This window comes from Bidens hawaiensis, unplaced genomic scaffold (genome assembly GCF_021521415.1).
Source record: "Bidens hawaiensis isolate Kalapana, Puna unplaced genomic scaffold, B.hawaiensis_p1.1 tig00029951_1, whole genome shotgun sequence".
In the NCBI taxonomy this organism is placed as follows: domain Eukaryota; kingdom Viridiplantae; phylum Streptophyta; class Magnoliopsida; order Asterales; family Asteraceae; genus Bidens; species Bidens hawaiensis.
This window is the reverse complement of record NW_027494985.1, coordinates 58,583-86,406: the sequence shown is the minus strand read 5'-3', so window position 1 is coordinate 86,406 and position 27,824 is coordinate 58,583. Positions and strand designations below refer to the sequence as shown.

The following is a 27,824-nucleotide window of genomic DNA, read 5'->3' as shown; positions in this document are numbered from 1 at the left end:
TATTTCTTTTATATTAAGTTAGAGGAGTGTCGTTTATAGCGTTGATAGGCGCCACTGTCGTAACATATTTAACTCATACCAATCGGATGAACTTTAGTACAACGCCGCAACATGACTAGTACAAACCTAGATTTAATTTAGAATGAAATTTGAAAACTCATTCATGCTTTTCCACAATAATGAACCAGAGAAATCCAATATTCAGACCTGAGTCTAGTTACAGCGCATGCTTAGAGTCGCGTAAACCATATGTTTGAAAACAAAACATGCTCTCTTAAGTCTCAAGTGTAGTGTTAAAAGAGTGATTGTGTCTTAAGAATACTACAACAGAAGCAAGAAAGCAAAGCAAGACTTTAGGCTTTTTTACAATGAAAACAAAAGCTATGACATCACTTTCTTTACATAATAAACTGACAAGGAAATTATAAATATCCAACACTCCAACTTCATTCATGTTTCAAGCTAAATAGTTGTATATCTGAGGATTATTCTTATCTCTCTCCAAGTATTCCCGGTCAATTAAGCTTTCTATCCTCTTCTTCAAGTCAACCGGTTTTATAGGAAACTTTAACTGTTCCGACAAAACAAAAGGTTATGTCTGTGCATTAAAAGAATCATTTTCTTTACCAAGAATGGCGGTTACCTGCTGAAAGAGTTCGGTTATCAGAAGCGTGTGAGACAGCATTTTCCTAGTCTTCATTATCCGAACAATAGCAGCATCAACCTGCAATATATTATTATTATTATCAGGGCTTTAATTATGGAAAAGTAATGCTAATATGATTGCATAAGAAAATATTAATTTGCCTGATATTGACGATCTTGGAATACTCTTTCGGTAGTGCTTGCATTTTCTTCCACAGTTTCCTTCAACTGGATAGCGTTAACCTGTATACACACAATTAAATTCATCATTAACCAGTCACAAACTTAACTGTGTGCAACTGTACATGACACTTAATTTTAGTGTATGATTTACCTTTATACGATAAAGAGGAGCAGTAAATGCATCATTGAACATGAAAGTATCATGATCATCCACTTCCCTACCTTTCGGTATCTGAATAAAATCAAGATTATTTACTGTTCTAAAGGTAACAAGATATGGAAAGCGAATCAACTCAAAATTAAATAATAATAATAATAATTATAATAATATTAAAAAACACACCTTTTGAAGAACACGAACTTTTCCACAAGCAAGCGACTGCAGGGTTCTCCTTAATTCCTTGTCCTCAATGCTAGTAGCATCTTTAATATCTTCAAAACTTAGCTTTTGTGCATCGTTGAACAGCATAAGAACAACAGTCTGAAAACATATTATAGCATTTACAAGATAAACAATAAACAAATACATAATAATAATAATAGTAATAATAACAACAATAATTATAATAAATAAACCGACCTGGAATAAAGAAACTGCCAATTCTTTCTTTCCCTTAGCAAATTCTGCTTTCAAAACACAGTGACCTAATGAATTTTGCCACATTAATCGCCTACCACTATATTTGCTCAAGTAGAACTCTTTGAATATGTCCTGCAAAAATTATATAAGTAATTTAAAAAGAACTAAATAATATGTAGAACTATGTTTTATTTATGTGATTATGTCATACCTGATAAACATTCAATTCATGGGGAAGGCGGACATCCATTGGTGGGTATGTTGGCCAATACCTGTATTCAATTACCAAGTTAATTTAGATGTCAACAAAAAATCATTTTTTTTTTGTTATTTTCCCAAAGAAAAGCAGAATGACAAAACATACCCGGTCGTCAAAACATGAACACTCAACTCGATTCCTGAAGGCAGTTTCGTCCTAGCTTGAGATGATTGCTTGAAAGATTCATTAATCTCCTTGGACAACTCTATATCCTAGAAACATAAATAAATAGATAAAAAAATCAGCCCTATCTATTGAATGCTCAAAATGTCCCTTAATATAGAAAAAACTCAAGTAAACTAACCTTAAACATTCCTTCAAGCTTGTTGGTAAACTGGCTACCGCATTCGGTTTTCAACTAAAACAATGATCAAATAATTGATAATCAGAATTCAGAAGATAAACTTGTCACACAGCAGGTAATAAACATAAAAGACTATAAAGTATAAACCTTGGAGATCATTGACTTTTCGGCATCAATAGACGCACTCTTCCCCAGAAGAAGCCTTTTCGCAAGATCCTTCTTATAGAATGCTTCAAATACATCTTTACCCTATATCACAATATCAACAAAAATAGATGAAAATATTAAGTGAAATTATAGGGGGGTTTTGTATTAAAAAATTGCTGCGACTTTTTAGATACCTGTATAAATCTAAACAGAACCAAAACTTTATCAAGAGTGCCCTCCAATTCTTCCTCGGATGTACCCTTATTCCCAGCACGAAGCTTCTCATCCAAAAACTTTGCAATCAATTCAGCAGGACGGTTCTGAACATAACACATTAATACTCTGTTACTTTCACAACAGATTTAATTGAAATTGTAGATTTTGGTTATAAATCATAACAAAAACAGTACCTGACGCAGATTAATTAGATACTCAAACGCTTCTTTAATCGTGTTGCTAAAAACATCATTCTTCGAGAAGCTTTCTTCCCATATTTTATCAAGAGAAGCCTTAAATTCCAAGAGAGAAGACACCATATCTTTGTCCTTCTCTTCATCTGTCACAATCCCCTGTCCTGTTTTTCTGATGTATGAACTTAAGGCTTGTCGTAACGATTCTAGAGCGTTAACCCTAGAGAATAGTGTATACATCCTTTTAAGATCTTCAATTCGGCTTCCATCCATCAACATCGTGAAACCCTATACCAAGTTATATAAAAAAAGTCGGTGATTGACTGAAGCTTATCATACAGAGAACAATAAAAGTTTTTTAAAAAAAAAACATGCCTTATCAAGTATTGCAGATATATGAAGCTCAAGAAGTTGTCTTTCAGCAGTTGCTACCAGCGGTTTTCTTGTACTAGCATCAAGATACAGTACACATCTCTCATGCTCTTCGTGCAACCTTACCTGCAATCGCAATCATAAACACCATTAAATACATTGAAAAGATAAACATGAAATCACTTTTTTGAAAGAAAATATGACGAAAGATACACACCTCCACGTGTTTCAGATAATCTGGAACATCAGAATGTTGCATGTATTTAACTCCTTCAGCAGCATAAAACTCTGATGTACATTCAAGCAATGGTTTCTCAAAACTCTCAGCATAAATGCCCAAAGCAGTAAACATCTTCAACAGATGGTTAAGAAGTGTTCTATCAACCGCTTCACCTAATCTAAAAATTGTAAAACAAAAACATATAAGATTGTTAGGCATAACATATACATATATAATCATATCAAGTATATTCTGTAAAAAAACATGACGATAATAATATACCTCTCGCTTTCTATCATTTTCAGAAGGCCAAAGACTGTTTTGTGTTCAACTTCTGAAGCTAGTTTCAAATGCTTCCTAAAGAGTTGAAGGCCCATGTCCCACAATGACTTAACCGATGGACTCTGTTTGACATATGTGCGGTCAAGATACAACGCTATACCACGGATCATTAACATTTGGTCACAAAAATCCTGCCAGGTTTTGTGCACGAGTGATAAAAAAACCACAAGGTCTTCACTTTGACCAACTAGTGATTGTAAAGCAGTAGATATGTGAGATTCACATTCTCTTTCAATTCGTTGATAAAGATTGCCTCCCATTTTGTGAAGGCAAAGATCATTAACCGCCTGTAACAATAAAAGCATTTGGTCAATACATGGTCAAAGGATAAATCACAGTAATAAAGAAGCATGAAGTATAAGTGTGCAACTCACTTGATAAAGCTTCTCCAAGTCACAAGGATCGGGCTGCTTCAAGAATATAGCACTAATTGCTGACTGCAAGACCGCCCATGTATTCTCCTCAAAGTTTGTAGGCAAGGTTGGTTTAGCTTTAAGAAGAAAAATAGAAAAAAAAACATATTTTTAACAATCATAATGAAAATAAAAAATATATATACACAAAAAAACATTTGCAAATAAATTTGACATGCTTTTTATTCAAAAAGCTTCAACAACTGCATCAAATATTCAACATTGTTTTAGGCTATGTTCTCAAAAGCCATTCGGGCCGGAAAAAGCTTCAACAACTGCATCAATAACTCAACATTGTTTTAGGCTATGCTGTCAAAAGCCCTTTGAAAATGTGCCTAGGCCGTCAAGCAAAGCAAGACGCAAGAAACACGCCTTCTTGCTATCCAGGCGATCCGGCAAGATTCCAGCCAGATTATGGTCAGATTTAGGTGAGATTCTGGCCAAATACTGAAAGTTTTTAGCAAAATTCTGCAAATTCTAAGCAAACTAGTCTAAAACATCCAAAAATAGCATGAAACCATCTTAAAACTATCCTTAAAGCAAGCCTAAAACATTTCTAAAACCCCAAAAGGCTGTATCTTACGCTATGCACCTTACCTATCTCAGACCCTCATTTATTAAGCGCCTAAGCCCAAGGCTCACACTTTACGCCTTGAGTACGCCTTACACCTTTAACAACTACGGTTCGTATGCTTACTCTACGCACCTCGCATATCTCGACCCCTCACTTACTAAACCCACGACCCACCCGTCACGCCTTCGACAACTATAACCTTTAGGGTTTAAGATTGAATAAATTTCTGTCCAAGTAATACAACTAATAATAAGCTATATATAAGTATAAATAAACATAGGTGAACTGATACATAGCTTAATACCCTTATCCTATAACAAAACAAAACCCCAAATCAGTCCACACATGACAAACCCTAATCCCCAATAATTCAATTCAATCAAGATAAGATAAATCAGCAACCTTTAACAAGCTTAATCACAAGCTTCTTAGCAGGCTGAGGCGGCGTAGCCTTTTTGCGGGCCAAATTGGGTGTAAATCCGGGTCGTCCAGCGTCGTTATCAGTCGGATCTACGATCATCGGGTCGGGTAGAGGCGAATTGCCGTCAAACTGGTGGGATTGGAAGCCGGGTTTGTTGTCCATGGATACGGCTTGTGATTTCGCCTTCTTCATGGCCGGAAAGTGTGTGGTGGTGGATGATGATGACGGTGGTGGTGGTGTGTAGGAGGTGGTTGATGATGAACGTTTGCGGTGGTGGTGGTTGGAAGGTCGAGACATATGAGTGTGGGATTAAAGGATTAATAATAAAAGGTCATTGTGTTGGTGGTGGTGTTGAGAGTGGAATAGAATAGAGATTTGGACATGAGAATAATGAGTTATGGAAATGAGTTTGTTTGTATACTTCTTGAACCATTCGTTTGTTTTTTTTCACAAGGGTTGAATGATGGACTTTTGAGTGTATCGAATTGTATTTAACAGAAAATATAGAATGGGCTTTTTGTAATATTGTTTGGGTTTGTAAATCGTAAGGTAAATGTTACCTTGTTTTAGGTAGAGGTGTATAAATAGGGTTTTTCAAATACACCGTTTCAGGTATGAAACCTGGTTCGGGTATGATCGGGTATTGGAAGATCGGGTATTGGTAATACCGGGGTTGGGTTCGGGTCCGGGTATTGTCTCTAAAAACCATATCCTATGCATAGGGTTAGCGTCGGGTATAGAGTCGGGTATTCTAAAATCGAATATTTGAATACCTTATTTTCGGGTATATTAAAACCCCGATTTTCGGGGGGGGGGGGGGGGGGGGTTTGGGGATTCTTTCCGGTTATAGATTGAATTTTATAAGGGGTTGCACTTTTTTCGGTTTTCGGGTATTACCAAGTATAAATCGGGTTCGGTTTCGGGTACGGGTTTTGGTACTTAAATGCATACCTTATCAGTACCTACGGGTAGGGTCGAGTATGGGTTCGGATATTAAAGACCCGAGTATTAGAAAAACCGATTCTGGGTATTTTTTTTAGGTCCGGTTCCAGGTTCGGGTTTTTTGTGCACCTCTAGTTTTAGGTTTTGGAAATTGATGGGCGGTGTTCAAAACATGACACATTGTATTTTGTTAGGGTTCAGGTATCGACACGATTTTGTTAGGGATGTGTTCTTTGACATATTCAGATGGGTCAGAATTTATATTAAGAAAGAAGCACATGTGAATTTCCTGACTGCCCCGTTAGAGGGAAGATCATCTCCTCGACGGCTAACATTACGGTGTTTGGATGGATATGAGGAAAACATGCGTGTGTGGATATAATAGGGGTTTCTCCAATGGTGGCATTAGGGAGTAGTGGTTTCACAGTCGGTCAAACTGTTTTAAAAGTTGTTTCATGCAAGATGATTAAACATGAGAAGACGTGTCTTGACAACCAATATGTATTTATTCTTTTTGTTTTTTATTATTTTTTAATTTCCTTGTGCCTAAAGTTGTGGAGTTACTTAGCCGAGTTTAACGAGTCATACATAGTAATGTCATGACTCCATGATCAGCCAATGTAGTTTTTAAAAGATTGAGTTTTGAAATTCAAAATGGTAGTGGCGCAACTTGTTGCTCGCTTGCCTTTTGTTTCAATTATGTAATCACTATTTTTCAGTTTAAAATTTATAAAATCAAATTCAAGTGAAAAAAATTTGTTAGTATGATGGTTATAAGAATCATGTGTAGGCATCAATTAGTCAACAAGTAATCCGAGTACACATCGCCTAGGCCAAGTACTTGCAGCTTCCCATTCGACTGAGTTGACAACGACTAACGACTTTTACAACTGTGGCATTATCGTTACTAAAGATTTGAGAAAATGATTTGTGACACATGTAGAAATTCTTGAAACAAAATGAACATGACTTTTAGATGTAAGGTTATATGTGATCAACATGAGGTATAAAGAGGTCAAGAGGTATTTATAAGCAAAATGATTGTCCAGTATTGAAAGACATTTGATAATAAATCTGGCAATGAAGAATGCTACATGAAATATTATCGACAATAAAGGAGAATAGTTTGTCTAGGCGTTAACACCACATGATGCATGCCATAAATAAAATATTGGTAATTGATATCCGCACAATACGAATAAATATTAATATTACAAGTAATCGTACCAGCGCGTTGCTGTGGGCCACGTTGGTGCCATGTTTAATTTGTGTTGGAGGTGTTCATATGGTCATTAGTTTACTGGAGCAGCCATGTTGGTTGGCCAAAATTTGTCTTGTACATACACATTTACCTGCTATTCTAAGTTCAAATTCATAAGTTGTCTTTGTATCATCATCGCCGATCTATATCTAGCCTCTCTTTATATGGTGGGGATGGTAGACGATGGAAAAGGAAGACACTGAAAATTAATGATGATGCTGAGATATGTGGCGGTGATAGCTCTCACGTTAGGATATACACGGATAAAGAGTATACTGTATAGTGGCAACACAAAACATGCTTGAATAAGTAGCACAACCTGTTTAACAATATGTACATTTAGCTATAGCTATTTTACACTCACAACACCAACATGCTTTTAAATATAATATAATATAATATAGATTTTCTTTGTATTGTTAGTGTACACGTGCAATATTTTTTCAATAACTAATACATATTTTTTTAATAAATAAGCAATAAGTTTACTCAATAAAGTCTCACTTATAGCAATCTATTGATAGGGCCTATGAAGGGTAGAATAACGACAAACATTTTATATATTCAAAATGATATAGAGGTTGCTTCTATCGAAGCCCCCCGACTCTAAATTTTTTTTATTCATATGTAAAATATAGTATCTAAATAAGCATATAACATAAAGCTACCACGATACAAAGCCAAGGAGAAAATGAGAACCCTAGTACCCAACTATGACAACAAAATAACATTTGTTTTTGTAATATCACAAAAAAAGGTGAATACAATCCTTAGGAATATGGAAAAAGCAAGGCAGTTGGACAAGATAAAATACCCATTAAGATGTGGAAGTGTGTTAGAGATAAAAAGAATTCAATGATTAACAAATTTGTTTAACATTATCTTCAAAATTAAAAAAAAAAAAAGTGTCATATCAATGGTGGATTAGTGCCTTGGTTCTTGTCTACAAGAACAAAAAATACGCCAATCCTACGGTAACTATAACGGATTAAACTACCTTGTCCTCTTATATGATCGTGGGAAAGGGTAATTAAGGCTAGATTTAAAATGAACGACAAACCAAATTTGCATATGTTGTTCCTTAACCTTAAAAAGGCTTGCAACAATGTCTCGCTTGACAAATGTCATAGTTGTGTTGTGCATAGATGGTCCTATGGTCAAACAACATAACGAGTAATAGATCAAACATGATCAATGTCATGGTTTAAAGGTGTTATCAAGCGCCCAACCACTAGACATTTTTATCAATGATCAAGATTAAGTCGAACAAATATCATACAACAAAGCATGAGATTGCTAGATGTTAAAAGGTAGTTTTTAAGTTTAAACAGAAGTTTGTAAAAATAAAAAAAACTTACTAAACAAAGTTTTCAAGATTCAAGAAATGTTTACAAAACATATGTAGAACTTTATACATTATACTATATATAATTGGAAACCTTGTTGCTATAATAACAAGGGATATGTTTGTAATTTCAGTTTGAAAGAACTTGGTCCACATTTAGGATTTGTACTTCTCTTGAGCAATTGATTTTTCTTTCATTTTATATTTTATATTTTTTATATTTTATTTTCCAAAGCTTGGTTTCAAGTGTTTTACCCGAGTCCAGTTCTTGCGACAATTGGTATTTCACTATTTCTTCATTTTATATTTGGCATTGTCCAACTATTTTATAATTTGAGTAAATTACTTTTTAATTGCTAAATAACACTAAATCAATTTTTCAGTTGGTATTTTAAGTTTATAAATTTTAAATCATAATTGTACCATAGATAAATAATAAAAGAAATCAATGAAACACACACACGCTGAAGTTATTTTAGACATGCAATAACTTGATTTTGTTGTTATTCTCAGCCGGTATCGTAATTAACCTAAGCGATACTTACTAAATTTGTATCGACTCGCTACTGCAACATCCGTTTTTTGGTTTGTTTCGTTTTTTAATTTGTTTTAAATACGTTAGTTTGACAGAATTATTTTTTGGGATTAGTTTTGGTACCATAACAAACGTAGTTGATACCCACCGAATTCACACCAACTCGCAAAAGCAACGTCCGTGTTTTACCAAACACTAAATAGCCCGGCGCAACGCGCCAGGTAACAACCTAGTTTGTATAATACTAAAAATGTTATAAAATAAAATTAAGAGTAACAAAAAGTAAATCACTAGATTTACATTAACCCAACGCTCCCAAATAGGGCTGTTCAAAGCTCGCGACTCGAAGCTCAGACTCTTGACTCGCTTGAATAAAACTGGCTAAAAACATCTTGATTTAAAACAAACCAACTGAGTTTACCGGCGAAGGATATTGAGGGCCAGGGGTGCCCTGACCCCCCTGTTTTTTTGCGCAACAGTGTAAATTTAGACCGTTTCGTCCGAAAATTTTTAAACGTGGTGTAAAGTTACCCGTTTTCAACAAAAATTTTGAGGCCGACCCCCCTCGTTTATGAATTTTTAAATACATTTTGAGTCCCCCACACTATATTCGTGCCCAAGCTTCGCCCCTGGCTGAGTTGACCCATTTTTGTAATCGAGCCAAAATCAACCCAAACTCAGCTCGGTTTAGCTCGACTCGTTGACTCGATCTTAATCTCGTTTAACTTTAAAATCAAGCTCGAGACTAGCTGAGCCTGCCACACCAAACCTGTTACTACTCTCCCTCCAAATTCTGTTTGTGTGTGATTACGTCACTCAACAATGGCGCTTTCGTCTACCTTCAAAGAGAGACTCGAACAGATGGAAGACACCAGAAACCAACGCCTATCTCTTCTTCAGGTACCATTCATTCACACACACACATCACATTCATTATACATTAATTGATCGTATTATTCGCAGGCTGAGAAAGACCTCCAGCTCACCAAATCTCAAACCCTAGCTTCCAAGCTCTCCGATATCAGACACATCGAGCAAAGGTGTTTGAAGCTCGAACACAAAGTCGCATCACAACAGTTCATTATCTCTTCTGTTAAGTCTCGACTCGATCGGTTCGATTCGGTTTATGCTGATGAGATTCAGCAGTTTAGGTGCGTAATGTTGAATTAATTGCCACGTGTTTTAATTGAGTTAGGTGATGTTGATATTATGTTAATGGTTTTGGTTTGAAATTAGGGTTTTGAAAAGTGAAGTGGAGAATTTGGAGGAGTTGGATAAGGAGAAGGATAAGTATTTTGGTTTGAAAGCTCGTGAGATTGAGGAGTTTAGGGTTCGATCGGAGGTATTTGCTACTGAATGTCAAAGGCGAGTCGAGGAGTTGAGGAATTGTGTGAATGAGGTAAAAGGCCTTGTTCATATTCGTTCGTTAAGCTTTTAGCGGACAAGTGAACGGTTCACGAACAGCTAACTGAACGGAATTTCGAGTTTGTGTTCGTTTGTTAAGGAAATGAACTTGTTCGTGAACGGTTCACGAACACAAATGAACACAGACAATATTTTGTTTGATTTGGCTAACCGGAAATGATTAGTGTCAATGTTTTGGTCCGGCTACTAAGTTTGTGTTGGTGTTATTTTTAACATTATATTTATATGATAATTTTACATATAAGTTAGTCACATGATACTCATATATATATATATGTGTGTGTGTGTGTGTTTGTGTGTGCTTTTAATAGTTAATAATTTTGCTTAAATGTATATGATAAAAGTAGAAAAACCATAAAAAAGTATTAAAAACCTTTAATGAACATAATTGGACGTAAACGAACACAATTGAACGAGCATGGTCTCTGTTCGTGTTCGTTCAGTTATTTAATCGAACGAAATTTTTTGTTCATAATCGGACATAATCGAACACAATTGAACGAACATGGTCTTTGTTCGTATTCGTTCATTTAGTTAATCGAACGAAATTTCTTGTTCATGTTTGTTTCTTCATCAAACGAATGAACATAAACGAACTTCCCGCTAAAGGCGCACGGAGGAGTCAGAGGAATTGTGTGAATGAGGTAAGGTCTTCATACCAATACCAGTTCATAATGTTCGATAATTGCACTTCAAAAGCCTTATTTCTGGGTCAAAATTAGGGTACTTGCACTGTATGCTTGCTTCATACTTCTATTTGTGATTCTTGCAGCTTAACTCGAGTTTCATTCAACTTCAACACAGTGCTGGCTATTCAAACAATTCTGACTTAGCTGCAGCTGAAATGAGAAAGTCCAAACTTGAAGCTATGAAAGAGGATTTAGATAGAAGACTGGCTTCTAATTACGAGAAACGGGCACAATTGCAAAAACAGCTTAAGAGTATGCTGATTTCACAAAAAGAATGGAGGAAACCATCTAATGTGGTTTGAAAGATAGCATATTTTTTAAACAAAAGACTTTGTATAGACAAATTTCAAAGCAAACAAACATTTAAGCCATGAGGGATGCTATATATTTGTTGTTCAATTCCTTACAAAAATCATTTAAATTTGTCATTCGACACCAAACAAGACATATAACTTATAAGAAATTGTGTAATTTTCAGCATACAACTTAAAATTGACAGGTTTCAGTAAAGTTGTTCCTTCCTTGCAAATGTATTGTTTCAAAAAGGCTTTTGTTAATGCAAATAGTAGATTTTCAGCACAGAAAGAGCTAGTTTTTTATGTTATAATTTCTATTAAAATTTTCCTTTTCCGTGTATGGAATAGATTAAAATAAAATGTGAAAACGTGTTGGATGGTTTGTATTTACCACTTTTGTTTTCTTGGTATGAAGTTATATTACCAATATATGTTTTTTCTTGTGGGTTATTTGTCAATACTGGAGTGAATTGACAATGGGACGAGCTTGGTTATTGATGAAAATTGTTAGGGCGTTTGTGTTTGATCACAACCCGAGTTTACGACATAATGAAGAATATATTACCACTTTTGCATTAGTATCTAGGCTGGAAACATCTTTGAGTAGTGCTGAAACCTTTATACATAAGATCTATGCTGTTTTACATAAGAAATGATATCTTATCTATTTGTCATTTATTCTACGGTATACTTAGTAACAAAAAAGTAGGCTAATAAATTCATGTATGCCTACAAAATTACTAGCACATGTTGCTTCTGTTTGCTCTTAGCTTGATGTTCCATACGTTCATCCTGGAGTTGCTATTCGTCATAAGTTTATTATATTGCTGCAGCTGTCGTCACAACTCACAAGAATTTAGTTTTGGTGGTGAAGTTGGATTTGATGCCGCCTTTGCTTTTTACACCAAGCACACTGCTGGGAAGATTACACAAATCCTCTGTGCACACTTACTGTATGTATATTCAACTCTAATTCTGTTTTGTCAAGTTCCGTAACTTTTGGTACATTTCCAACTGGTTCATGTTTTTTCACATTACATGGATAATAACTTCATATGTGAAGGAAATTGGTCTTACATTTTTGTATGCAATTTCTCCTATGGCATGCGCACTGTGTAGATTTAAAATGAAGAAAATTTATGAACTCAGATTTAAGGTAATCCATGCAATGTAAAAAACTATGCATGATTACAGAATTGCAGATTGGTAACTTTAACATGGAAAACAAGGTAAAGATGAAAATATGGCATATATAGAAAATTACTTTTGAGCTAGAGAATATGATTACAAAAGATATTAATTTAATAATAATCTATTTTTCCTATAACTTATATGGTTCTGATGGGTTCTTTTTCTTCTTTTCAAGTGTTTAGAATAGGTTTTCGGCAACCTTTAACCTGTTCGTCATTTGGTTTGTTAAGAGAGATAACATTACCTAAATCAACCCATTCATAAATAACGAGTCAAAATTTCCACCTGTAATTTCAGACTTTGAGCCCTACTCTTTCGGTCTTTCCAGCTATGAATATTATTTTACACCGGGTTCTTATAAGGAATTTTAAGCTAGTGATACTGTTGGCATTGTTATTGATGCTATTGTTGGGATGAGAAACATAAGCTATTTAAGGTAGTGAATCAACATGTATATTAGTCAATTTATGTAATAAACAGTACAACTCTTTAGTTACACTAGCGTAAAAGACAAACACCACACAGACACCAGAGTTTAATATGCATGACCAGTGGCTTATTATCTGCACACATTTTCTATATTTGGATTGCTTAGTCTACTAGTTTAATTGACCCAAACTCGTTTGCGATACTCCCCAAGTGCCCAAAGTGGGAAGATGTTCCAGTATTCTGGATAATGTAACATGCAGTTCTTCATGTAAACTCCAGCAATCTCCTACAATATTTATCTTATATTCTTATATGTAAATAGAAATGATTGGCTGAAAGATAGATGGCAGACGAAGTTGCGTCCATGATTAGGAAAAAAGACAGGGGCTTAATTCTTGTTACCTGTTGAGGAAAATCTCCATTATCCATTTGTGCATTAATTAATATTTTTGCTGCTTTATGCAGGGGTGTTGGGTCTCTTTCTGCCTAGTATAAGAATGAAAGAAAATGTATAACTGTGCTTAGTGAAAATTAATAATGAATTAATGATAGCCCTTGATGTTTGAAAATTAATAGTGATGTGCTGGAATAAGCTGGAGTACTTAGTGTAAAACCAACCTGTCCACCTAACATAAGACCAAGCATAGCCCATGACGTTTGAACTAGGTTTGTACGATTTCCATCCAACGGCGTATATACTTCAGTAGGGCAAGACTTGTGACTCTCCCCCCATCCACCCTCTTCATTCTGTTTTGAAAGGAAAAACTCAACTGCTTTACGAACTGCGTTACTGTTGTTATATGTTTTTCCTGCAGAAACTAAGCCTCCTAGTGCAAAAAATGTGCCATATAGAAAGCATATTCCCCAATAACCATACCTGTCCAATTTCGTATATTTTTATAAAACTATTTATGTTTTTTTTTTTTTTTTTTTTTTTTTTGCATGGAGTAAGCAAGGTAATTAGCTTACCATGAACCATCATGCAATTGTTTTTCCTCCAAAAAACGAACTGCTTTTGTCACTGAAACTTGTATTTCTTTCTCCCGGTGCTCTGGGTGCAAGTGGTTAAAGGCTACAAGAGCTTGGATAATTGATGCTGTGCACTCAACATGCCTAATCAAATCACCCAAATAAAAAAATTATAGTATCTATTATTTCTTAAAATTCCTTAAGTATTTCCATTAGTGGATAGGGACTTACTCTTTCTCAACGACGATGTCTGCAAAAATTTCTGAAGGATTGAACATCTGCAAAGGAAAACAAAAGATAGGTTTAGAAGATAAAGTCAAAAAACTAATATTCCTCACAAGGCTGATATTTTTAATTTTTATATTATATTTACCTGTAAATATGGTTGCGGGACGGATGGCTCCCAAACTGCAAAACCTCCTGTTATAGGACTCTGCATGTATAGAAGGGACTCTGCATGTATAGAAGGACATTAACAGCCTCATATAACTGCTCATTATTTGCCTTTTCTCCTGAAATTTCTTCCGGCATTTTCGAAAGTAGTAGAAAACACTGCAAGAAAATAGTTATTATATGATAAGAAGCAATTATTTCCCGAATATTAAGAAGAAACATTAAGACTGTGATTATAGACTTGTTATAGTATCACCTTTAATGCTTCAGCTGTGTAATCGAAGACAACCCAGCCTTGATCTTGGTCAGAGAAAGTCCATGCCCCTTTAGTAAACTGCCGACACATTTTACTAAAATCTCCAGAAGGATTTTGTTTGATTTGAGACTCTTTGATATAAAAATGGGCCTTTTTTAACGAATCACCGTATTCTTCAACCATATCACTAGCTATTATTGCTTGAGTTGCAAGTGTGCAGTCCCATAACTGACTCCCGAAACTCTGCATTTTCATGCCGTCTTCTGCTAGCCATAAATAATCAGGCACTCTAGCAAGGTGGTGCTTCATTTCATCCCCATTCGGGTTTTCAGCCCACCAACACATCATTTGCAAGCTCTACATTGAATAACAAAAACAAGTTAGTAGAGGTGGGCAAGTGGCAAGATGAGCGGGTTGGACCTGTTGGGTTACGGGGTCTAGAGTCAAAACGGGTCAGCTTTAGTACCTTATCTACACATCCAAGGGTGATATATCTGGTTTCTTGGGAACCGTATCGCATTAGTTCAACTGCTCGTTTGAGACCTCTTTCTCTTATCTTGGTGAATGGCCAACACTTAAGGATTGGCTCACTCAAGTAATGCAGCCCGTCCCATAACAGATCTTGGACTTTTGAGTGAGGATAATAGAGATCTTCCTGCACTCGGTTAGAACCACGCATATTTGAGTAATTAAGCCTACTGGAGTTTTATACGATTAAAATAAACTTTTGATGAAATATTCACAATGGATAGTGCTACAAATATGAATTGAGAGGTGGCAAAGTGGGCATGCAAGGTTGAGGGTCAAAGACAGGTAATATTGTGTATGGGTCTGGTTGACCTGTAACAATTGTCGATATTTTGTAAAACTTAATTATAACTAGCACTAGTGTTCCAAGTTGATTTAATTTGATGTGTGCATTGAAAACTTATTAGAACTACTTTTCAGTTTTTAGTGTTTGCCATTCGACCCGTTGAGATAAATTGATCCCAAAGTGACCCCTCCATAAGTAAATGGGTCTGAACTGGCACCTGCAACCCTTGCGTGGTTCCACCAGTTGAACATACATGCCTTAGTTGTGAGTTGTGACACTGACCATCTTAGTTTGAACTGCTTTCTGTGATATGGCGCCCTTATTTCTTTTTTTGAGAATTTGAAAAAGATGCTTTATGTGCTATTATCATTATAGATATATGTATATATAAGTTGGTGATTCTAACAACCTTGCAACAGTTATGGCGCTGCTTATTCTAATTTATCTCATGATACGGGATGTGATGGATTTCTTGTCGAAGTTGCAAAACAAGATCAGTGATCGGACCATGGATTTTTCTCCCATACAAGTATGACATAGGCATAAAAGTTGTCCGGCAATAGCACCACATTTTTGCTATATCAAAGGTAAGAAAGTTAATGAGGTTTCGTTCATTCAGGAGCCAAGACAAAGGTATTTTATAGATTATAAATAAAGGTATAATATATGTGTATATGTGTGTGTATATATATACACACACCTGGATGAAATGGTAAAGCTTCAGGGAAAAGCCAAAATTCTGGTGGAAGTGGATTGCATCCTTCCCATTCATATACACCAAGCACCTGCACACAAAGGTATTAATAATAATTACTTTAAAAGACTCGTATCGTTTAGTGATGTCAAATTTGTGAAAATATATACCGAGAGATAAGTTTTGCCCCAAGAGGGAATTGTGGTTGCACCACCATGGTCAAGTATCCACTTCCTGCCTCGGTCCACCGCACCATTTCCATCATTTGGTCCTTCACCTAGCAACCTTAGGGCTATGTAGCTTAATGCAGATCCGAACATGGTGCTGTGCCCCCCGATATAAAATCCCCAACCACCATCATCATTCTGACAAATTTAACAAAAAAAGGTTATGATATTTGACTGACTATGAATTAAGCTGTATTTCTCTTGGGAGTTAGATGGTTCTTACTTGATGGTTGTAGATATAACGTATCATTTTGGTCTTGTGTTGTTTGGACAAATGAGTGTTGATAGTTCCACTGATATACATTGCAATAAGCTACAAATGAACACCTTAATTAGATGTGAATTGGCCTCTAATCTCTGTTTATAATCCTCATCATAGGATGGTTAGCTGTGTAGGTGTATTTACTGCTCGGCTCGGTTAGTTTTGATGAGAATTCTGGAATTGTATAAATTCCTGTCTTTTAGATTGTGTTAAGAGGTCAAGTTACTAATACTGATAATGAACTCATATCTTGAATAAAACATAGCGACTGCAGACGATAGGAAATGCATTACGGGCCGCCTGGAATTTGGGTGTTGGGCCACCCGAAAACAGTTTTAAAATCAGACCTGACCCGTTATAGAACAGTTTTTTTAAACCGATTAGGAACCAATCCAAACCGACGGGATGAGATTGGTTAGGGTATTCCACAAAAAACCCAACTAGGAACCAGTTTACGAAACCCAATTTGAAAAACTGATTTAGTAAACGAGCTCATAAGCGTTTGACAAATCTTGCCGTCAACGACTGATGATTTTTTTTGTTGCCCCGTTTGTTGGTACTGGTCATTAATCTCTAAAAAACACAAACAAATGACATCTGGATGTGGCCAATCACAATCTTTCACTGGTGTTGGAATATCGTCGCGGTTGTGACTTGGAAAGTTCTAACAACAAGTGGAACCCGGAAATTCGGAAAATTATGATTTATGTGAAACATAGAACGGGTAAAAAAACAGTTTGATGCACAAAAATGTGGTGGATTGTGCAACCATGCATCAAACACAACTTGAAGAAGCCATATGATTCAATATTGCAAGGCGGTGAACAATAATGTCCTGGCTCGAGGTCAAGCATCAATGATGAATGATGGCAGCATTTGGAATTATGACGTAAATGTGATTCGGGATAACGAAGTTCGTGATTCAAGATATTATGTCGTTCCACGTGCTTGACGCACTTCCCGTTGGCTTATGTATATTTGATGTTGAGCCATATTTTGAAAGAGAACCGTCAATCATATTTAAAAAATTAGTATTTAAGAAAATTGTATTTAATAAAGATAATACAAATTTCTCAAATATGTTTGACGCTTATCTTTCGAAATATGGTTCAACATCAAATATACATGGGCCAACGGGAAGTGCGTCATCAACCTCTATAGTTGGTGGTAGAAATACAATGCTTAAGAAATGAAAACCCTAAACGAGCTCAAGGTAGCACCCCAGGTAGCGAGCCGCGAATGTATAGGGCAATAGTTTTTTTCCACTATGGCTACACAAATTTTGAAAACTGTTATGTTTTAGCTTGGCAGAAATGAAAGACATGTTCATTTCTGATTCTAGCCTATTTGGTCGGTGATCTACTAATCGTTCAAGTTTCTACGGTGTCTTTGGAATCTACCTTTTCTGCTACTGGCATGGTTATATTTATAATAATAACAAAACTCACTCCATTAATGGTGGAAATGTCAATTTGTTTGAAAGATAATTATACATGAGTAAGAAGTAGCACGAGCCACGAAAAATGTCGATCCTACCTTGGCACCTTCCAATGAAAAACTCGCTTACAATGGGAAAAAAAAAAGAAGAAAAAAGCTCATTGCTGAGGAGCAAACACAGCTACGACAGCCACATCGGGAAATAAAAAACAAAATTGTTGGTAAATAAATAAGGACCATACTGAAGATTTGACCCGAATTAATATGTATAGGTCTCATCAAGCCCTTAAACTAGATAACATCTCATTAAATTAAAAATTAACATTACTGAAGATGTAAAATTTACTAAAATGAGGATGATGTGACAATCTACATTCATTCTTGGTCTAATATCTCTTATTCATTCTACCTATCCATTGGTTATAAGGTAAAACCATTATTGCAAATGAGTTATAATTTTTTTTCTAATATTTAATCTCATTCATCCTAGCTTACATGAGTCATGAGTTAAAATAATTTTAGCAAATGAGTTATAATATCCTTGATAATTTTCTTATTTCTCATTTTATTTATCCTACATATCCATGTGTCATGGGTCAAAACAATTTTGATGAATGGGTTATAACTTTCCTTCTAATCTTAGTAATATATTAAAACAATACATATGTTCCACATGACATCATTCTAGAGCCTCCACATAGAATGCCACCTAGATGCCATGTGTATAGTTTCCTATTTAATCAATGTTTTCTTTCCTATTTATCTTTTATTTTATTCAATTTAAATTATAATACGTTAAACCCGGTCCAACATTCATAATCCACACCCAATTCCTAAACTCATTATTCTCTTTAACAACCTCACGAACATATTAACCCTAATTTTCGGCCGCTCATATCCGATATCTACAATATGCATCAACAATTGATTAATCTACTATGAATTTCTTCAGTTCAATGTTTATGGATTTCTCCAGTATTGTCGTATCTGTTCAATTGATTGTTCATCAGAGATGATGCAATAAGGATTTTTTTCGTTCAATTAATGGTTTATCAGACCAGATCGAATATCGAATTGTTATTCGGTGAATATATTTAAGGTAATTTTCCATCATATGTTGCGCATAGAATTTCGTATTTATTATAATTTTTCCGTCCAATTTCCTATTGTTTTCTTTCCTAAATTTGAACAAGGTAATTTCCGATAAATTTCTGATTAATTTTCCGACCAAGTTCTTATTGTTTTATTTCCTAAATCTGAACAAGGTAATTTCCGGCCAATTTCTGATTATTTTTCCGGCCAATTTCTGATTCGTTTGTATAAAAAATATGAAACTTCGATTTCAGATTTTTTTAATTATAGTTTGTTTAATAAATTTTGTGAAAATTTATTAATTCATATATAATATTGACCTTTAATATTCCGGAACTATATTTTTTTACAAACATTTTTATAATAATTTCAAATATAATTTGTTATTTGACTATAAATTAAGGTAATCAGTTATAATTGGAAGTTTGACTATAATGATTAGTCAAATCTAGTTTATCAAATGACCCGTGGTTCATAATTTGAAATTCAAATTATATTTAAAGCTTTTACTATAAAAACAATAATCAAGGAAATTATTTATGCTGTTATTATAATATTTATTTATAAGATTACTTTCGTATATTTTAATTATATGATTGATGGAATATTCATTTTATATTTATGAAATTATAAACTGATTTATTAAAAACATTATACATGGAAATTGCTAAATTTATTATACAAGACATTCTAATAATTGTTTGTTTATTTTATTAGGTTATTTTTGGAGATCATTATAAACAATAAACATGCCTAATTTGTTATTACGACCAATTGATGCAAATACGATCACCGCCTTCTCCATTTTCAAAATGTATATCTTCTCCATCAAATATGTGTTCGCAAGTATGTTAATTCTTGATTTTTCTATTTTTCTTTATTTTATTCATTTTTATTTACCTAGTATTTGTTTGAAATTTGTGTTAACTATTTATTTAATATAAAGTAATTTAATTTAATTGGAATTTTAGAATCTTTGTAAATAAAACCTATTTATTTTACTGCAATTTTAATTTAGTCAATAATGTTAGTCAATTATATTAAAATATTTGTAAATTAAAACCTCATTTATATTAAAAGATTGTAAATTAAAACCTATTATATTTTTTTTAGAATTTAAGTATTTTTAGAAATTTTAAAATAACTGTATTTATGTTGTTGTTTCCTCTTATAATTTGGCTGCCATTTAATTTTATCGATTTAGTTTTTAAAATGTAATGATTAGTCAATTTTATTTAATAACAGTTTCATGCCTTAATTAACATTTGATTGCAATTCAAATTCAAATTCAAATTTTAAAGCATTTGTAATTTTTGGTAGTTTCTAAATTTATGGTCCGGATTTTGATTCTAATAACAATTTTTTAATTATACGCGGATTATACACACACACACATGGTGTAACTATTTTGTATACATGTATAGGTTATACATATTATATTATATTATATGGTATATATATTTGTATGTGAAAAGATCCAATACACTAATGCCTTAGCGTACATTACGTACGCGAATCCATTTTTTCATTAATCGATCCATGAAATCACATCCAAACATCTCGGAATCGTCAATACATATCCAATCAATCATTTGTTCACCCAAAAAACAGTTTTGGATGGTTAATCGATCAATTTTTCATTTTTTTCACGAATACCGTTTTTTGAGCGTTTGCTGAGCGTTTAAGTTTTGTGAGCGTTTTAGGTTTTTGCCTTTGTTTTTTTGCCTTTGAGTGTCTCGCGTATCTACCGTACGTTAAGGCATTAGCGTACAGTAACTGCACCCATATTTGTATTATTGGTTATTTATAGTCTTTTTATATACTAAACATAATATTTTATTGTATAGGCTTTATTCAATTTGATTATTTTGTAAAACTATTTCTAAATTTACGAGGTATAGCAAAAATAACCTTCTTCATATCTTACAATACTATTAAAACAATACAATGCTTTATATGGCATTCAACTAAATGAGCTTGACAGTTGATTATGACTTTATTTTTAACATTAACCTTATTGGTTATTTCAAATTAGTAAAGATATTTCATATAGTTGATTAAGAAAATTACTTATTTTTTCGTAAAATATATTGTTTAATTAACTATGATTCTTATATGTTTACTATGATGATTGATTTTTGACTTTATTATTTCTAATTATTAATAATAGTCAACATCTGTTGGTTAGAAATGTATATAAATTCATAATTGTACTCGAATCTTTAATTTGACTTGAATTATAATAATTTAGGAATTGTCTATAATTATGGTGGTCATTCAGCGAGTGTAATATTTTGTAGTTCCAAAATTTATGCTTATTATTATTAAGTCATTAAAATTTAAATTAAATTATATTAATTATTAATTATAACTGTTTCTAAACATAACAGGTTTAACAAAAATAGCATCGTTCGTTTTTACTATTTAAGAACCATATTTTATAATCATTCTCCACATTAATAACAATGCTATTTCTTTCAAACTTTTACAATGTAAGTTATTATTCATCCCTTATTGACATATTTTTATATGAAATGTTGTATTTTCACTAAAATCTTTTCTCATTTTATTTTAAATAGCTTACAATGAAGGTTCAAACATTTACAATGTAAGTTATTCATACAATTTTATCTTATCAACACAATTAAACATTTTGTATACAACTGATGTTTTTTTAATTCATTTATTACTTTTAGAGCTCAATAGAGGTTCAAATTTTCACCATGCTTAATGAATTTGATGCTCTCAAAACCTAGCCACGCACCGTTAAGGTTATGGTGTTAAAAGTTTGAGTCATATACTGATTTTAGTTGTTTCAAATTTGATAAAATATGTTTCAAGTTAATATTTGACATTCGGATACGGGATATTTTGAAAATTTTATACGGGTTAAATTTCTAAAAAGGCATTTGGGCTTTATGGTTTGTTTTAAACTACTAACTGGTCAAAGAAAGAATTGGTTTTGGGTCTTTTTGATTTGTTGAATTATTTTGCATCAGGGGCAATTTTGGAATATTCTGAAAACTCTAAATTTGTCAAAAGGGGTTTTGTTGTCATTCATTACTCAGGTAAGCTTAATTTTGGTCCTCTATGCTTATGTTTGTGTAATTTATATATTTTAGTTTTCAGTTTAATAAAAAAAACAGACTAATTTGCTGGCTGTTTAACATTTTTGAAAAATGTGGGTCAATATGTAAATATAATGATATTGTGATGGCCATGGTGCTGCTTCTGTTTTTTCTAAGTTGCTATTGGTTTTAATAAAGCTTGATTAACTGAAAGTTTATGTCACAAATATTTAAATATATCTTCTATATAGTGTGTAACACGGGATTTCATTATTAAACATGTTATTATATTTATGGTATATCTAATTTGGATGATATTGTTTTTTTTTTAATTTTCAGTTGGTGAAGCAAAATGAGTTTCTTTTGATAGAATATTTGAAAAAGTTGATCATGGTTTAATATGAAAGAACATGCTTAGGTCTTTTGTTGATGTTTTTTGGTGGTTTGGTGTACACTAACTTATTGTAACTTTAAACTTCTAACATCTAGACATTGTAAATGGTTAACGTTTTGGTCGAAAGTTGAAGAAGTTTTGTGTTGCTTGAATTTGTTGTTTAAATTTATTATGTTTGTTGACATGTTTTTCCACCGGTGTGTAACACGGGTCTATACCCTAGTTCTCTAATATCTCATCTCATTCATTATAACTATCAATGGGTAATGAGTCAAAACAATTTTGGCAAATTTTATATATATAGAGAGATTTTTTCTAATTTGTAAATTTGAGTTATAGACTTCTTATTATTTGTAGTATAGATTTTATATTTATTTTACCTTTAATATTGTTCAGTTATTTCAAATAACGATACTTATTTATTTTTATTATTTGACAAGTCCCGTATATTACATAAGTTCAAAAGCTAGTTATTTATAATTAATAAACAATTTTAACTATAGTATTTAAAAAAAATTAGTGGGTCATGGGTCTCATCAAACCCATATAGCTTTTAAAGGGTTATAACATCTCATCTATTTTTGAAACTATTAAATCATCAAACCCTAATATAATTTCTCAATATAGATTAGTTACATTAGTGATTTTTTTCTTTTAAGTTAACTTAAATGATACGTTTCACAAAATAATATCCAAATTATAACAGATGAACATCAACGAACAAATATAAAAATCAAGTAGACGATTCATTAAATGATTCATCCAAAAATGAGCATAACCTAACATAAACGGATCAAAACAGTTCAAGTATATTAGTAACATACTTATAATAAATAAAATTAAAATAAAAAAAATACATTCTCAATATTAGAAACGAAAAATATAAAACAACCCCTGTAATACGGGGGATAAAAGCTAGTACAACTATATATTTAACATTTTATATAACTAAATACAACTAAATATTTAAAATTCTATATAACTAAATTATAAATATAACTATATATGTTTGTAAATAATTAAATAACAATAAATTATTCAACTTTGAGGTTGTTGATATACACAAGATTCTAAGCTTGGGTTTGGCGATGCAAATTAGGGGTTTTTACGGTTTGGTTTTTACAATTTTTAAGTTAAACCGTGAACTGAACCGTTAGTAACGGTTTTTTAAACCAAAACCAAAACCAAACTATAGAACTCTCAAACCGAACCATTAGTTATGGTTTGGTTCCACGGTTTAGTACGTATTGGGTTTTTAAACTAAGAGTCCAAAATAATATATGATAAATTTACAGTCAAGTTGTGAATGACTTTAAACAATTTAACATCAAAATCATTAGTCAAATGCATCAAGATAACTAGGCCAAAGAAAAAGAATACACGAGTAAGAAACATATGGTTTTATGAGATAGTGAGATGTATATTTATTTAACATCACTATCTTAAAAGTACATGTGTCTAAATTTAATACCTATAATCAACTAAGAACCCGTGTCGGAATATCTTTTTCCTATCATGTTTACACTCATCCGCTTATGAATAAATAATATAGTTTTTTTTTTAAATTCATGCATGTTTGATAGTCGGGCTGTGGCCCTCGGCCACTCTGCACTGGCTCATATACGGGCATGGTACTGAAAAGCCATCACTATCTACATGATAATGATGTGGAGGGTTTTAAAGCCCCTTCACAACATTTAGCTTTATAGGTGTCCTTATCATTCCTACATATATGATCTCTCACATGTGTTATAATTCGTATCTATATTTATGGAACATGTTATGTCGAGTGTCACAGCTTCTTTTCGCTTCTCTTATTTCACTCATTCGTATTATGTTTCTCAATTTTAAATAATTAAGAAAAATAAAAAATCTAGTATATTGAATACAATAACTGTTAAAAAAGTATTAAATATACTAACTTATACGTAATTTCAATCATATTTTGTTTTAAAATATTATTTTTTTATTTCTAAATCTTCAAACTACTTAATAATTTATTATTCAACCCATGAAATGCACGTACATCTAATCTAGTATATATAATATACAATTATACTTATCAATATCGTCTTGATTTTCAAGCATTGGCGGATCACCTATTAAATGGGTGGTTTCTAGAAATCATCCTAATTAGAATATAAGCTTTTGGTCCGGTGAATAAGTCTATGAGTTGGTTAATTGAATGTCACATGTTCTAATCCGCTTTACACTACTTTTATTTTATTTTTCTATGCAATATTTTAGAGTTCAAATCCGTTTACACTAATTTATTTAATTTTTTTTTCTATGCAACTTTTTAGGGTTTCATAAATCAAAGCTTTCAAACAAAGATATAATTATAAATACCACTCCACCATGATTACGCAAAGCCTCTCCCATCTCCACCATGATTACGCACGTGCCACACTCCTTCCTCCGGTAGTACGGGCATCCGGTCGAACGATTGTATTTATATTATGTAACAATTTTAAAAGATGAAGACTCGTAGGGAACAACTATAAGTATTTTTTTAATTCGTAAAGACCATTGTATTTATATTATGTGTTTTTGAATTTTGAATGACGGTGTTATTTTATTATTTTATCGTATTATTATTATTATGTAATGAACCGAAACCCGAAATATTTATATCCGATTCCATAAAACTGAAACATCTAAAAGTAGTGCACCACCTGAAAAAATTTTTTGAATCTGCCACTGTTTTCAAGAGGGCAGTTCTCAAACATATGCCCTCTCATAACTCATTCGCCCTCTAAACAAGTTTTTATTCTTTGTACCTAACCAAAGACTGAACTTACAAGGGGAGGGGTGAAAACATAGGGCCAGAGTTTTCTGCAGGCCAATGACCATCTTTAGCTTGAATCGCACGGTTCAATCTAACTGCTTTTTTCACTGCCATGGTCACCGTTTCATAATTCACTTGCTCGTCCTCTCCTAGCCTCACCGACTGTATGCTCAATAAATTGATTCTGTTTTCCTTGATCAACTGCATATTATATAAAGTACATCAACTAATATATCTCATTTAAGTTACGTGTTTTTTTTCTTTGGTTTTTTTACACCTTAGTGCTTCAGCTGCTTTTGTTTAAGAAACTTATCGACCGGGCAAACTTAAGATACCAACAGGCATTTGTTTATCACAAAATATATAACAATCTTTTTTTGTTTTTCATACGATCCAAACTAACCTGCATCCGCATAAACAAATCACCGCATGGATGGAAGCCTTCTCTCTGATTGTTTTTATAACGTTGACGGACATGTTCAATTTCTTGTTTTTCATCTGGAGTTCCGGCATCCAGATCAAATTCCCAAATTTGCCTACCAACAAAATCGTTGGTGCTAAATAAGTAAGGATCATTCCCTTGTGCTATCTTCAACTTCCACATGACTCAACAAGGGGTTGGTGATGGTATGCAACTATGTATTATTATCTAGTATTTAATGGGGAGGGTCTTCATATATGCTTCCTCGTTTCTATACACATACACACACACATATATATATATTTAAAAAAAAACTCTGAAAAAATGAGGAACTGAGGGACACCCTTTCCAACCCTTAGATCTTCCCACATACTTATGGTGCAACATCAATCACCTACATTACATCGTTTTTGCAAGAGAAAAAATGCCCCTAAAAGTCAAAAAAATAATTAAAAAATTATAAAACAAAAAAAAGTGAAAAAATAAAAAAACCAAAATGTTTATCTAGCATCCCCGATCCAAAAAGGGAAAAAAAACCCTTCAAAAAACTCAAAAAATAAATTAAAATTATTAAAAAAACAAAAAATAAAAAAGTAAAAAAAACCACAAAAGATATCTAGCATCCCCCGTTCCGGAAAAAAAAAATCTCAGTTTAATCTTCGGGTTTAGTTTAACTTTTTGAGATAGGTTTTTAGGGGGTTTAGGTTTTTCAGGTTGAAGGTTAGGTTCATGAACACTATATTTCGTGAGATAACCGTAAGTTGGTTTTTAATATATATATATATATATATAGGGGCAGTTACTGTACGAAAATGCTTAACGTACATTAACGTACGCGAGACGCTCAAAGGCAAAAAACAAAGGCAAAAACCTAAAACGCTCACAAAACCTTAAACGCTCATTAAACGCTCAAAAACCGTCTTTGTGAAAAAAGTGAAAAATTGATTGATTAACCATCCAAAACTGTTTTTTTCGGTGAAGCAATGATTGATTGGATATGTTTTGACAATTCCGAGATGTTTGGATGTGATTTCATGGATGGATTCGCGAAAAACGGGATTCGCGTACGTATTTGTACGATAAGCATTAGTGTATTGGATTTTTTCACTATATATATATATAGGGGATGGATCTTGCGAGAAGTGATATTACAGCGAGAAATGCGAGAAGTGAAGGTGTAACTCCATTAATCCCTAATTTCACTCACTTTATTATGATGTTATCTACATGTATGTAGGTTGGTTGTATTTATGTCTTAGCTACACACATTCAAACCTACCTACACACATATACATGCGTACCTACACACATTCAAACCTACCTACACACATACAAACGTATCGAGCCACATTCAAACCTACATACCTACACACATACAAACATACAAACACATATAAAAAATACGTACCTACACACGTACATACGCACCTACACAATAAGAAAGAGAGTGAAATTAGGGATTAATGGAGTTACACATTCACTTCTCGTTGTAAAAAACTTCTGAAATGATTCAATACCGTAAGTTGGATCATGTAAATTTTAATGAGATTTGTTGTTTTACGTGTAAAATGTTAATGAAAAGTGTTATTTAAATGTTAAATATTAATTTTTACATGTAAAATCTTCAAAAACTGTTGTTTTACTTGTAAAATGTTAATGAGATTTATTGTTTTACGTGCAAAATTTTAATGAAAAATGTTATTATATATGTAAAATAGTAATTTTTACATGTAAAATCATAATTTTTACATGTAAAATATTAAAGAGTTGTTGTTTTACATGTAAAACGTAAATGAGATTTGTTGTTTTACGTCTAAAATGCTAATTAAAAGTGTTATTTTACATGTAAAATAATAATGATCTGTTGTTTTACACGTAAAGTGTTAATGGAATTTGTTGTTTTACGTTGAAAATGTTAATGAAAAGTGTCCCCCCCAAGTTAAAAAAAACTAAACCCGGAGGCTAAACTAAGTTTGAGTTTTTTTTTTGTTTCATTTGTTTTTTTTTTGGAACGAGGATGCTAGAT

At 33.0% G+C, this 27,824-nt stretch overlaps 2 protein-coding genes and 2 pseudogenes across 3 annotated transcripts; 1 reads left to right on the top strand and 3 right to left on the bottom strand.

The window, feature by feature from the left end:
• Window positions 1-257: 257 nt before the first annotated feature.
• On the bottom strand, window positions 258-5,239 carry LOC143579785 (cullin-4-like). Its single transcript, XM_077062987.1, has 17 exons — window positions 4,852-5,239; window positions 3,837-3,952; window positions 3,403-3,749; window positions 3,118-3,298; window positions 2,904-3,026; window positions 2,529-2,816; window positions 2,313-2,438; window positions 2,119-2,220; window positions 1,972-2,025; window positions 1,773-1,879; window positions 1,620-1,680; window positions 1,409-1,540; window positions 1,172-1,309; window positions 980-1,060; window positions 808-888; window positions 644-724; window positions 258-571 (listed from the first exon to the last, which is right to left on the bottom strand). Exons 1-17 carry the CDS (start codon window positions 5,165-5,167, stop codon window positions 458-460), a joined length of 2,448 nt encoding a protein of 815 aa, XP_076919102.1. The 5' UTR covers window positions 5,168-5,239; the 3' UTR covers window positions 258-457.
• Window positions 5,240-9,734: 4,495 nt separating this feature from the next.
• Window positions 9,735-11,389, top strand: LOC143579790 (uncharacterized). The gene is made up of 4 exons (XM_077062991.1): window positions 9,735-9,853; window positions 9,917-10,104; window positions 10,190-10,352; window positions 11,151-11,389. The coding sequence occupies exons 1-4, from the start codon at window positions 9,776-9,778 to the stop codon at window positions 11,367-11,369; spliced, it is 648 nt and encodes a 215-aa protein (XP_076919106.1). The 5' UTR covers window positions 9,735-9,775; the 3' UTR covers window positions 11,370-11,389.
• Window positions 11,390-13,032: 1,643 nt separating this feature from the next.
• LOC143579787 (dammarenediol II synthase-like) lies at window positions 13,033-15,329 on the bottom strand (annotated as a pseudogene). Its single transcript, XR_013143524.1, has 6 exons — window positions 14,326-15,329; window positions 14,184-14,230; window positions 13,953-14,096; window positions 13,598-13,860; window positions 13,386-13,465; window positions 13,033-13,269 (listed from the first exon to the last, which is right to left on the bottom strand). The product of XR_013143524.1 is annotated as a dammarenediol II synthase-like (transcript).
• On the bottom strand, window positions 14,590-15,280 carry LOC143579783 (dammarenediol II synthase pseudogene; annotated as a pseudogene).
• Window positions 15,330-27,824: the final 12,495 nt, after the last annotated feature.